Source organism: Mus caroli, unplaced genomic scaffold (genome assembly GCF_978045245.1).
Source record: "Mus caroli unplaced genomic scaffold, Mus_caroli_1 scaffold_18, whole genome shotgun sequence".
Taxonomy (NCBI): Eukaryota; Metazoa; Chordata; class Mammalia; order Rodentia; family Muridae; genus Mus; species Mus caroli.
The window spans coordinates 90,864,147-90,876,571 of record NW_028227273.1 but is presented as its reverse complement, the minus strand read 5'-3'; the positions used below and the strand labels follow the sequence as shown (position 1 = coordinate 90,876,571).

The following is a 12,425-nucleotide window of genomic DNA, read 5'->3' as shown; positions in this document are numbered from 1 at the left end:
GGTAAATTATGGTGCCTGCCACCTGATGCAGTCTCAGTCCCCTGCTGTCCACAGCTTTTGTGATGAGGAAATATTTCCCAGACAATTTTCATTGTGGCTGCTTTTTACAGGCCCAGCCATTCAGCCTCCATTGTTCCAGCAAAGCATATTAGCTTTATGTCTTTAGGTTGTCCAACTTCTGTAATAGTTTTCATTTCTGTGCTAAAACACAATAATTAAAAGTGACTTATGGAAGAGTTTATTTTGCTTAGATGATGTCCAGAGGGAGAAAATCCATAGTAGCAAGGAAAGCATGGCAGCAGGCATCTTGAGCAGAAAAGCTGGCTGATCACATTTTGTCACAGAGATCACAACTTTAACTGCAAACCCAAGCCAAGAATTGAAATGAAGTGTAGCAAGGCTGTAAGTTCTCAAAGCCTGGCTCTAGCCTCCAGTGATGCACTTCTTTGACCAGGCTGTGCATTCCACTCCATGGCCCCCTTCAAGGTTCATAACCTTCCCAAACAGTAGTACCATTACCAGGAAGACTACATGTTCAAACACATGCACCTATTGGGGCATTTCTCATTCAAACCACAACACATAAAAACATTTTTCTCTGAAAAATGATAAAGTTTGTCAAAAATGTTTATCTAAGAGGTCCGGAGATGGTTCAGTGGTTAAGAGCACTGACTGCTCTTCCAAACGTCCTGAGTTCAGTTCCCAGCTGAACATATGACTTAACAATCATCTGTAATGGGATCTGATGCCCTCTTCTGAAGTGTTTGAAGACAGCTTCAGTGTACTCATATACATAAATAAATCTTAAAAAAATGTTTATCCAAAAGACCGAGTACTGACCCAAAATTATGATAATTTTTTTTTCTTCCAGCTTCAGCAGCTAATACAAACCTTACAGATACAGCAGCAGAAGCCTCAGCCTTCTATCCTGCAGGCCTTGGATGCTGGTCTTGTGGTTCAGTTACAGGCACTCACTGCACAGCTCACAGCTGCAGCTGCTGCAGCCAACACACTTACGCCCTTGGATCAGGGAGTCTCTTTCAACAAGGTAGTGATTAAAGCTACTGATATGTTACATGTGAACTGAAGACTATGTAATATTATATAGATTCTGCTGTGTAGATTATGTTTTATTACAGACTTGTGTGTTTGATAGGACCTTCTATATGTAGCCTGTGTTTGCTACTAATACCTAATCTGTCTGCCTCAGCCTCCCAAGTAGTGTCTGTGTTCTATCATTTGGCTTGATAAAATAATCAGTATTGAAAGTTCAAAGAAAAATTTCTAGAAGTTAATATTATTGTATATTTTATGTATAGGCTTAACGATGGAAAAAGTGTTTTTAAAATTGAAGCTGTTTTATGAATGATGTTTGTGTGTGTGTGTGTGTGTGTGTGTGTGTGTGTGTGTGTGTGTGTGTGTGTGTGTGTGAAAGATAGCCTCATTATAGTTGTCCGGAGTGTATCTTGGAAATGCTATGTGTGTGTGTCTACATATGCACATACAAACATGTATATGCATGTTATTTTCGTTATAATTAGTTTCATAGGAATTCAATCCTAATTTCTTGGATAATGACTTGGCTATTTAACCAGTTGCTCCTAATTTATTCCTAGTAGGTAGACCATATTTTATCATGAAGTACTTGTTAGTTAACAGTTGGTTATGGTTCTAGATGGCTTTTTAAGCTACAGTTCCATAATCCTTCATTTTCTACTTGGTAGGTGATGACAGGTAGAGATCCCTAAGTCTGAGGCCAGCCTGGTCTACAGAGCAAGTTTCTTGATAGCCCCTACACAGAGAGACTCTGTCATGAAAAACAGTGCTGTGCTTTAGCAGTTGTACTGCCTTGTCAAAAGTGGTTCTGCTCTGTGATGATGCCGTATCCCTTCAGTCCTCCGATGATTCCTGAACCTCCACAGGAGCCTTAAAACCAGAGATAGAGCTAAGCCATCTAAAAACGTTTATACATACTTGTGTTAATGCCTAAGAAATAAAGTAAGCATAGTGAGAAAAGAAGAACCAGTAATGCATGATTGCGATCTCTTTTGAAAAATCACGGCAGCAATGTTTTCAGACTTCACTGTGTACAAATGAATGGAGTTGCCTTGATGTCTGTGTGAGGGGACTGCTGTATGTTACAGTCCTCTAAACATGTGCTCAGAATGCCTACTCTACTACAGAATAATGGACAACAGCACAGAACATTTACTTCGCGTTTCAGTAGCATTTGTAATATGCATGTCGGAAGCACTTTTTTAATTCGCCTTTCTCCCTTCCTTAGAAGTTGATGGATAGATTTGATTTTGGGGAAGATTCTGAGCATAGTGAAGAATCCAAAAAGGAAATGCCTACTCCTCAACTGTAAGAATTATGATTTTCTTTATACCCATGTGTTCTTTTTCTGTTGTTCTAAATACTGGGTGGAATGTTAGCAGACTTAAGAGTTGGAGTGAGTTTTTCAAAAGTTGGGTTGTTTCAGGCTCTAAGCACCAAAATTGTGAAGGGCGGTGGGCTTGCTGTTTTAACAAGATTATTTGGACTCTTTCTCAGATCTTTGCAAATGGTTGTGATATATCAAAGTTCCCTATAGGAAAATTGATAAGCATTAGTAACTCCAGTTGTGATGTTTTCTTATATCTTTGTTGGCATAAAATAACTTAGTTGTAAGAATATTTGTAATAGGTAGACAGATGCTTCTGTCAGGGTCCACTTCTAGAGTATTTGCCAATTTCTGAGAAGTACATTGAACTAGTTAGAATTAGGAATTCTAAGGATTGGAATTATATGGGCTTTATTTATTTCAATGGATGGAGTTTGTATTTTTATTTAAATTTGTTGCTTTCTCCCCTTAAATGGCTGTACAGAGCCCTGTGTTTGTGAGTGTGTTTGTAAAGACCAATAGGAGAGTATGAGGTGGAAGTTGGGAGAGAATGAGTGGGATCTCACCTAAGCAGATGTAGCAGATCTTATATACCAGGATAATGTGTGAGAATACATAAGATAAAGTACAATAGGGACTTTCTTGACAGACGTTTAAAATAGTATTTTAGATAATAAGCAGTGAAGTTGGAAGAGCCGTTTGAGGTCATGTGGATGAGGATGCTAAACAGTGTAAGATGCTGTCAATGGTCCTGAGGGGAGAGTCAGTGCTTTCCCACCTTGCGAGGAAAGAGTTTGTGGACTGTTTTAGTGTGACATGTTCTGTTGAGCTGAGTTCCTTCATTTTCTAGACATCAATTCAAACGCTGTGTATTGAAAGAAAAATCAGTAGACTCCAATTTCTTTCATGACAGCGTCTGTCATATTTGAAGATAGATACCATTCTTCCCATAGGTTCATCTGCTCCAGGTCACAACCGTCTGGAGACCTCTCACTACCCTGCTTGTTCCTTTTAGGGTTCCCTCTTTTTTCTTATGTCTTAGCCTCTAGCACCCAGGATTACAGGGGTAACCAAGAGTGTAGTTAAATTATTATTTTCTCTTATCTACACACTGTTTCTGTTTACATACCTCATAACATGATGCTTTTTTAAAGGACACATACTCTATAAAGTTTATGGGCAGTGATAATTGTAGATTTTACACATCCTGGTTGATAGGACATTTTCCACGGTCTCACGATTAAAACGTGAGTCATTAACTTGATAATGTTTACACGTTTACCTTTTTTGAAACAAGTGTTTGCAGTTGTACATTACCATAATAAAAGTTACTAATTTATATGTATAGCATGTCCACTTATATGTGTAGCATGAGGCAGTGATGTCAGCTTCGTAACAGAGCACCTATAATGCTTTTTTGTTGAAATGTTATTGAGTTCTTTCTCTTCTAATGGATTGATGTTTCAGAATATTCCACTTTGGTTATTAATATTTCAAGAAGAGAACACTGCAGTAGAGTTCCTTGTGTGGAGTGCTGTCTGTGTCTCTGTGTGTGTGTGTTGTTGTTGTTGCTGTTGCTGTTGCTGTCTGCCTGCCTGCCTGCCTGCTTGCTTGCTCTCCGTTCCCTTTTGTCATCTTAACATGCAGCTTCACCTTTTGTTTCTCACTCAGCTCTCACGTTTCGGAGTCTGTGAACAACTCCATCTTCCATCAGATAGCAGAACAGCTGCAGCAGCAGAACCTGGAGCAGTTGCGACAGCAGCTCCTGGAGCAGCAGCAGCCTCAGAAGGTCCGTGCTCCCCAGTTACTGCACTCTGCAAATGGGCATTCCGGGGGACGCTTGAGTGGTGTTCCTTCTTAGTCTTTGGAGCTTTTCGTTCATCTTTGTTTTGCCAGCTACTTTATGGCCTTTCTAATGTATTTCCTTTCAAAGACCTTTATAGCTGTTCCTATTATTAATTAAAATAAAAAAAAGTCTGGCAGTGTAACAAAATGATGTATCAACATGAATTTCATGATAGAAGACAGATGCGTATTTTGGAGTTAACATCTTAAAGCTTCATGTTTTCTCCTTTCTGCTGTACTCGTTTAGGAAGTTAATGACAATTATGTTGATATTACTGGTTTTTAAAAGAAATTTATTGATAATGCCATGTGGTAGGAACTTCATTACAAATAGGAGAGGCATATTTTTACTTACAAATTTTTATGAGGAATGTACCATGACTCCCATTTACTCCAAAGGAAGTTGAAGTGCACTGAGACAAAATATCTAATGCAAAGTAGTAGCTAATGGTATTGAATTGCCTTCATTTTATGTATAACTAAGAGGCAGGAACCCTTCTAAATTAATATGTAGTATCCTTGTATCATTTTGAGATGTTAGGAGTTCCAGAGATGCTAAAATGTGGAAGAAAAAAAAAAGGTTCACTTTAGAAGTGATAAAATATGTCAAGTTACAGAGTTAGATTTAGTTTTACAAAAACCTACTTGAGACCTGTATGAGAAACACTGGTAGATAACCAGATAACCAACCACACTGGGCCTTAATCACTAAAAATGATCAGTCATGAATTTAAAATAACCTATAAACATAAACATATTTTACATGTGATTATATATTTTTAGGCAAGTAACACATATAAAGATGGACAGGAAAGTAGTTCTGACCTAAGATGTAGAACCATTTCTCTAAAGAAGTCCAAATGTTTGCATAAACCCAGACTCTGGAACAGAGGTAACAGTTCAGGGTGCTGTCATCATGGACAGGACTTAGTACTTCTGAAGTTTAGAACAATTTGAGATACTGAGCTTGAACATGACTTTGTAAATGCAAACAGTGTAACATGGAGGTGTCCAGAGATACTCGAGAACTCATGATCTGACAAACAAGTTCTGATTCAGTTGATCTGAGTAAGAGGCATGGTATCGCAAAAGCGATATTCTCTTAAGACTACAGAAAGGTACACATTGGCATGTTTGTGTGAGTCAGTCATACAGGATAGTAACTACAAAGTTCATAGAGTCAAGGGTGATGCTCTGTCCAGTAACAGCTGTACATAGGACAGGCTGAGCTTCTGTATGTAGCTCAGAAGCATTAGCAGAAGCAGCAAGCCAAGGCTGCACTCCCAATATGAAGGAGACTGGTCATTTGAGAGCAGCAAGTCTCACAAACCAGAGAACCAATTACTCATGTTTTAGTTTCATAACTTTGACACATACAATAAAAAAAATCCTTTTAAAAGAAAGAGAACTTAAGTTTCCATTGTCCAAAGCTTGTCTAATGATAAAAAAAATGCTGTCTTAGTTAGGGTTCCTATTGCTGTGAAGAGACACCATGACCACAGAAACTCTTATAAAGAAGACATTTAATCAGGGCTGGCTACAGTCTTAGGTGAGTTCATTATTACCATGTCAGGGCATGACAGGGTGCAGGCACACATGATGCTGGAGAAGGAACTGATCCACAGGCAGCAGAAAATTGTTTGCCACACTGGGCATGGCTTGACTATATAAGACCCCAAAGTCCACCCCAACAGTGACACACTCCTCCAACAAGACCACACCTAATAATGGAATTCTCTCTTGTCAAGCATTCAGACACATTAGTCTCTGGGGGCTCTTCCTGTTCAGGCTACCACACTGGAGGAAGTTGTGTGATTCGGGATGGAATGAGTGATGTCTCCATGCTTGAGAGCACTTGCTGCTCCTTGTAGAGAACTGGAGGTAGTTTCCCAGCATTCATGCTGGGTGGTTTACAACCTCCAGCTTCAGGAGATCAGATGCCCAGGACACACATACACATAAATACATACATACAAATAAAAATTAGAGGAAGGGGTGGTTTTGAGACAGGCTCTCATAGCTTTGGCTGTCTTGGAACACATCATGTAGACACGGCCTCGTACTCACAGAGAACCACCTGCCTTTGTCTAACAAGTGTTGCGATTAAAAACATCCACCACTATGCCTGGCTCTAAAATCTTAAAAACAACAACAACAAAAAGACAGAATAAGATTTGCAGAAAAATTAAGTGCTTTTGTTAACATTAGATCCATGTATCTATCCCGCACTAAGATGGTACCATCCTGCTCCGTGCAGGTCAGCCATAGCAACAGTGTGCCTTGGGGTTAAGGCCCTAGAATAAGAAGGGACATGCCTGAAAGGTTTAAGAACATTTGAAAGACTGGAATGTGTTTCTAATTAAGAAGAAAATGGCCAGAATTATAGAGGAATAGAAGCTTTATCATAATGAAATGATTTCTGTTGTGTTGTTAAGAGTTTTGTCATTTTGCTGATTAGTAGGATAGTCAAAGTATGTTACTAGAACTATACCTCAAGATGAAATGCTAATAGTAAAATTTTAAAAGAATCTTTAAAATATTCACCTTAGTAATGATGAAGCACTGTCAGCGGGATATCTGATTTTACTTTGTTTCAGAATATAATGGAACTGGCAATGGTGGCGCATGCCTTTACTGTCAGCACTCAGGAGGCAGAGGCAGGCAAATCTCTTAATTGGAGAATAGCTTGGTTTCCTCAGCTAGTTCCTGGACAGTCAGGGCTACATAGAAGGATCATGTCTCAAAAACAAACAATAGCCAAAAAAAAAAAAAAAAGAAAGAAAGAACAGAGGTGACACTCTGCTGTGTTGTTTGTGGAGTCAAGTAAATTTTAGGATATTGATTATATGGAGTTATAAGAGTGCTGATTTAGATAAATGCTGTCAGTGTATCACATGGCATTCAGTGACACCCTTGATAGACTTTGCTGTCATTTCTACAGATAAAATAGAAGCAAAGGATTCCTGAAGGCAATAGAATCAAGGTACATAGGAATGTTAGGTGCCAGTCTTAGAAGCCGATAGCTGATGTGAAAGCCGATGGTAACAGTGCTTTTTTATGTTCCTTGTTTATTATTGATTTGCATGAATACATAGTTGTAGAAACCAGATGTGCTTATCAGGATGTAACCAGGAAAAATGTCACTTGCCTCCTGGATCCACTGAATACTTTTTTAAATACAGAAGTGAGACTAAAGGAGTAGAGAGAACTTTACTAATTTTTAAATAATTTCAATGTTATGAATCTTCCTCTTTGCCAACTTCAAATGCTGTGTTTGTTTTTTTTTAAAGAAAGTAGAACACTCTAGGTTCTTGTTCCAAAATTGTTCCAAAACAGGAGTGGATGTTCACAGTCAGCTATTGGATGTATCACAGGGCTCCCAATGGAGAAGCTAGAGAAAGTACCCAAGGAGCTAAAGGGATCTGCAACCCTATTGTTGGAACAACATGATGTACTAACCAGAACCCCGGAGCTCTTGTCTCTAGCTGCATATGTATCGAAGGATGGCCTAGTCGGCCATCAATGGAAAGAGAGGCCCATTGGACTTGCAAACTTTATATGCCCCAATATAGGGGAATGCCAGGGCCAAAAGAATGGGAATGGGTGGGTAGGGAAGTGGGGGGCGCTATGGGGGACTTTTGGGATAGCATTGGAAATGTAATTGAGGAAAATATGTAATAAAAATATTAAAAATCAAAAAAAAAAAGAAAAAAAAAAAAAAGAAAGTAGAACACTCTAGGTTCTTGTTCCAAAATCAGTATAATGCCCTGATGGGGGTGATGGTGTGGTTGGTTAGGTTGCTTCCTTTATTTTTCTTAGTACTTTGGTTTGACAGGTACAGTTAGTGTGGTTCTGCTTTTTGTGTTTTGTTTGTTTGTTTGTTTGTTTTTTTCCTTCGAGACAGGGTTTCTTTGTGTAGCCCTGGCTGTCCTGGAACTTGCTCTGTAGACCAGGCTGGCCTCGAACTTAGAAATCAGCCTGCCTCTGCCTCCCAAGTGCTGGGATTAAAGGCATGTGCCACCATGCCCTGCTTGGTTTTGCTTTTTTTAATTGGCCATAATCATTAGGGTCTAGAACATGCTATTTCTTTGCATTCTCTCCTGCTTTAATAAATTATTATAAAGTATATATGTGAGTTGTCTTTGCCATACACATAAAATTAAATATCTTAGGTATCCAGTTCCTAAAGAAGGCTAAACAGAGACCGTAGAATTTAGTAAAAATCGAAAACCTTCCTGATGTGTGGCCAAGAGTTCTGTTGTTCCTGTACCGTTTAAGCATTTCAGCTAGAATTGCGTGAAAAGAGTTTGATATAATCTGGAAGTGCATACTTACCGGAGGCTGGAGAGGTGGGTCAGTGATTAAGAATACTGGCTGCTCTTCCAGAGGATCCAGATTAGAATTCCGCATCTGTGCTTAACCATTTGTAACTCCAGCCCCACGGGATCCAGTGCCCTCTTCTGACTTCCTTAGGCACTGCATGTGTGTTTTGTACAGACAGACAGCAATTACTATGAAGTTAAGGGAAAGAAAACAAAGGTTATACTTAATACCTTTTGGGTTCTGTCATGATCTAGGAGACAGTTGGTCTGCCATGACTTTTGCTTAATGTATATTTGTCAACTTTGACACAAAGCTGCTTCTTTCTTAGATCCTAAGGATCTTAACAATTGTTGTTTAACATTCTGCCCTGAATTTTATGATACTGTTTTTTTCTCCTAGTTGTAAAATATATTACTTGTAAGAGTAACGTACTCTAAATTTCCCTGTAAACAAATTATTATGCCAACTGGTTTAATGTGGCTGAAACACTATAGAAATCCCAATCTTGCATCAAAATTATCTTATTGTAATAGTGTATAAAATAACCAGATATACTCAAGGTACCAACTGTGTTACCATGTTGGTAATTTGCAGGAGAATTAAATGGAGTTGTAGATTCAGATTGTAGCTATTGTAAGTTCACTTTTGTAAATAGCACAGTATTGACTAAATTTTTTGATTCATTAATTTTGGTGGTGCGCATATGAGTTCAGGTGACAGCTTCAGAGGTTAAATTCAAGTCCTAAGGCCTGCTGACAGGTGCCTTTATCCACTAAAATATCTTGTCAATACTCACATTCTGAACTTGAAATAAACCATTCACAAAACTGTTTATTGTAGAAAAATACACATACGGGCTGGTGAGATGGCTCAGCGGTTAAGAGCACCAACTGCTCTTCCAAAGGTCCTGAGTTCAAATCCCAGCAATCACATGGTGGCTCACAACCATCTGTAACAAAAATCTGATGCTCTCTTCTGGAGTGTCTGAAGACAGCTACAGTGTACACGCATGAAAGAAAAGAAAAGAAAGAGAAAGAAGGGAGGGAGGGAAGAAAGGAAGAAAGGAAAAGAAATACATATACTAAGGTGGTATAAATTTCTAAGGCTAATCAACTTCATGGTTACTCTGACACATTTATTCTCTGACTGCATTAGCATTCTTCCTCTAAGGTGTTTGAATAAGAAGACAGCTTGTAGAGATGGTGTGATGCAGTGAGGCAGAACCAAGTGCTCTGTGGCCCTCTCACATTCAGGATGCCCACTCCTAATGACTCCAGGGGCAAAGCTTCCTAAGTACTATCTTAGTAGCTAGTTGAATATCACTAATAGACACACTGTTACTGTATTGGGACTATGGAGGCATTTGGTATTCCTCTGTTTGCCTTTGTTTCCTCAACGTGTACTAAAATGTAACCCATCACAAGGAATTTCCTAACTGTTTATGAATTCTTAGAGAACATAGTTGGGAAGACCTTAGTTGGGAATAGTTTTGCTAGATCACTAATTTTGGTAGTGACTTTTGGGTATTGTTTTGCCTCTAAGTGAGTAATGTGTGATTTAAGATTTTGAATATAAAGTTTTAATTGGACCTTTAGAGTATTTCATTGATACTAATTAGTCATGTAGTTGTAGGTTAATTTAATATGCTATCATTAAGTATCATCTCTATATTACTCCTCAATAGTTTTTGAGACTTACATCATCTAACCATTTTATACACATACATATAATACCTTCTTTATGGGACTTTTCCTTTTAAAAGTAGATTTGGATTCATTTAAAGTATAACTTCAGATGGATTTCTCTAGGAATGCTTTGTCGTGAATATGAAGGGGTGGAGGGGTTCATTTAATTGTGATGCTGTATTCAAGTTTCATTTGTAAGAATGTTGTCTCAAGACATTTGTTTGTTCTCAGCAGGTAACTCCTCAAGATAGCCAGGAAGGGACATTTGGGTCTGAGCACTCAGCTTCTCCCTCACAAGGGAGTAGCCAGCAGCATTTTCTGGAACCTGAAGCAAATTTAGATGATTCCATAGACATTCAGCAACAGGTAAAAGTCACTGCTTCTCTGAGTCATAAAGGTCCATCAGGCCATGGTGGTGCACACCTTTAATCCCTGCATGCAGGAGGTAGAGACAAGCCTATTTTCATGAGTTTGAGACCAGCCTGGTCTACAGAATGAGTTCTAGGACAGCCAGAGCTACAAAGAGAAACCCTGTCTTGAAAAACTAAACAAAACAAAATTGTTCAAAGTCCTTTAACTGTGTAAGGTTCCTTGTAACTGTACTGTAGCCTAAATGTCATTTGTCTTGGGTGTCTTTTATACTCCCACCTCTGTGAGGCACTGATGCTGTATGGTAAAGGCAAAACTGTACTGGTATGTTAAATCTTTTTTTTTTTTTTTTTTTGGTTTTTCGAGACAGGGTTTCTCTGTGTAGCCCTGGCTGTCCTGGCACTCACTTTGTAGACCAGGCTGGCCTCGAACTCAGAAATCCGCCTGCCTCTGCCTCCCGAGTGCTGGGATTAAAGGCGTGCGCCACCACGCCCGGCTGGTATGTTAAATCTTAACTGGACTTTTTATGTGCCCTTAACTTTGCCTTTCAAGGATATGGATATTGATGAAGGGCAAGATGTTGTTGAAGAGGAGACCTTTGAACCAGAAGCTAAGAAAGTGGCTGTTCGCTCAAGATCAAGAACTCATTCACGATCTCGATCAAGGTTCTATAATAATATTTAATACAAATGTTTACTTTAGTTCTTTGCATCAAGATTAAAAGAAATACTTAAGAATTTAAAAAAAAAATTGTCTCAGGAAAAGTAATTGAAAACTAAAACCAGAAGATAGCCCTTGTTCATATGTCTGTTCTTTGAGTACTTTATGTAACAATAACAGCTGTTGTTACAAGATTGTGATTTTTGGATTATAGTTGTTGTAGTTGATAAACTTTCAGACTTAGAATTCTTCATCTAGCTTCTATTAGTAATGTGGGCATCTGTAGCATCAGACTGCAGTGGAACACATGTTTCATAGTTGATTATACTTATAGTATATAGGATATAGGATAGTTTAAGAGGTGTTTAAATATGACAAATGCCTTTTTTCATTCATTTCAAATTGAAAGGCAATACTGTCATTAGAAGTAAAATAATTATTTTTTTTTGTAGGTCACCAAGAAAACGAAGGTCCAGGTCACGCTCTGGGTCCCGAAAGCGAAAGCACAGGAAGCGGTCTCGGTCCCACTCAAGAGAGAAAAAGAGAAAAGCCTCACGCTCCTACTCCAGTGAGCGCAGAGCCAGGGAAAGGGAGAAAGAGCGCCAAAAAAAGGGCTTGCCTCCTGTCAGGTCGAAAACACTAAGTGGTGAGTGGCATACTTGTGTTAAACTTCCCTAGAGTCAGTGTCGGAAAACAGTCCTCTAGCTAGCAGAGCTTGCTGCCGAGATGTAGGGGCTTGGCTTAGATCCTCAGCAGGAAACCCTGGAAAGGTGTGTAACTCTTGTAATAGGAATGTGACACTGGTGGATTCCAGGCTATCTAGTGTAGCCATTGTGGTGAGCTCCAGGCCAGCAAAAGATGGCCTCAAAACCAACAGCAACAACAAGAGAGCCCAGGACAGTTTTCAAGGAACCACCTAAGGTGGGTCTCTAGTCTCTACAGAACAAACAAACAGCTTGCTTTGTACTATAAAAATATCTTACCCAATTTTATTTTCAGAGTAAGAAACTGAAAAGGGAGGAACTTGTTAGCAATTAAATGGCTTTGACTCAGGTTTTTGTGAAAGAAAAGCAGATTAGCAGATATTTGTAGAGTGTTTAATGCAATTTGTAAAGTATGGCTTGACCAAGGGTCCTTGAAACACAGCAGGCTAATATTTG

General features: G+C 38.9%; 1 protein-coding gene across 7 annotated transcripts in view; it reads left to right on the top strand.

Moving 5' to 3' along the window:
• Scaf8 (SR-related CTD associated factor 8) overlaps positions 1 to 12,425 on the top strand; it is a 178,982-nt gene that overhangs the window by 49,197 nt on the left and 117,360 nt on the right. For 4 of the 7 annotated variants that reach the window (XR_003835293.2, XM_029471345.2, XM_029471346.2 and 1 more), the window contains 6 exons: positions 872 to 1,048; positions 2,285 to 2,364; positions 4,055 to 4,172; positions 10,468 to 10,602; positions 11,158 to 11,270; positions 11,718 to 11,911. Coding sequence is in view for 6 of the 7 variants with exons in the window: in XM_029471345.2 (XP_029327205.1) it covers positions 872 to 1,048; positions 2,285 to 2,364; positions 4,055 to 4,172; positions 10,468 to 10,602; positions 11,158 to 11,270; positions 11,718 to 11,911 (817 nt within the window). In the remaining variant the exon portion in view is untranslated. The remainder of the gene's footprint in view (positions 1 to 871; positions 1,049 to 2,284; positions 2,365 to 4,054; positions 4,173 to 10,467; positions 10,603 to 11,157; positions 11,271 to 11,717; positions 11,912 to 12,425) is intronic. The other 3 variants (XM_085833109.1, XM_029471347.2, XM_021186088.2) reach the window with 3 other exon arrangements.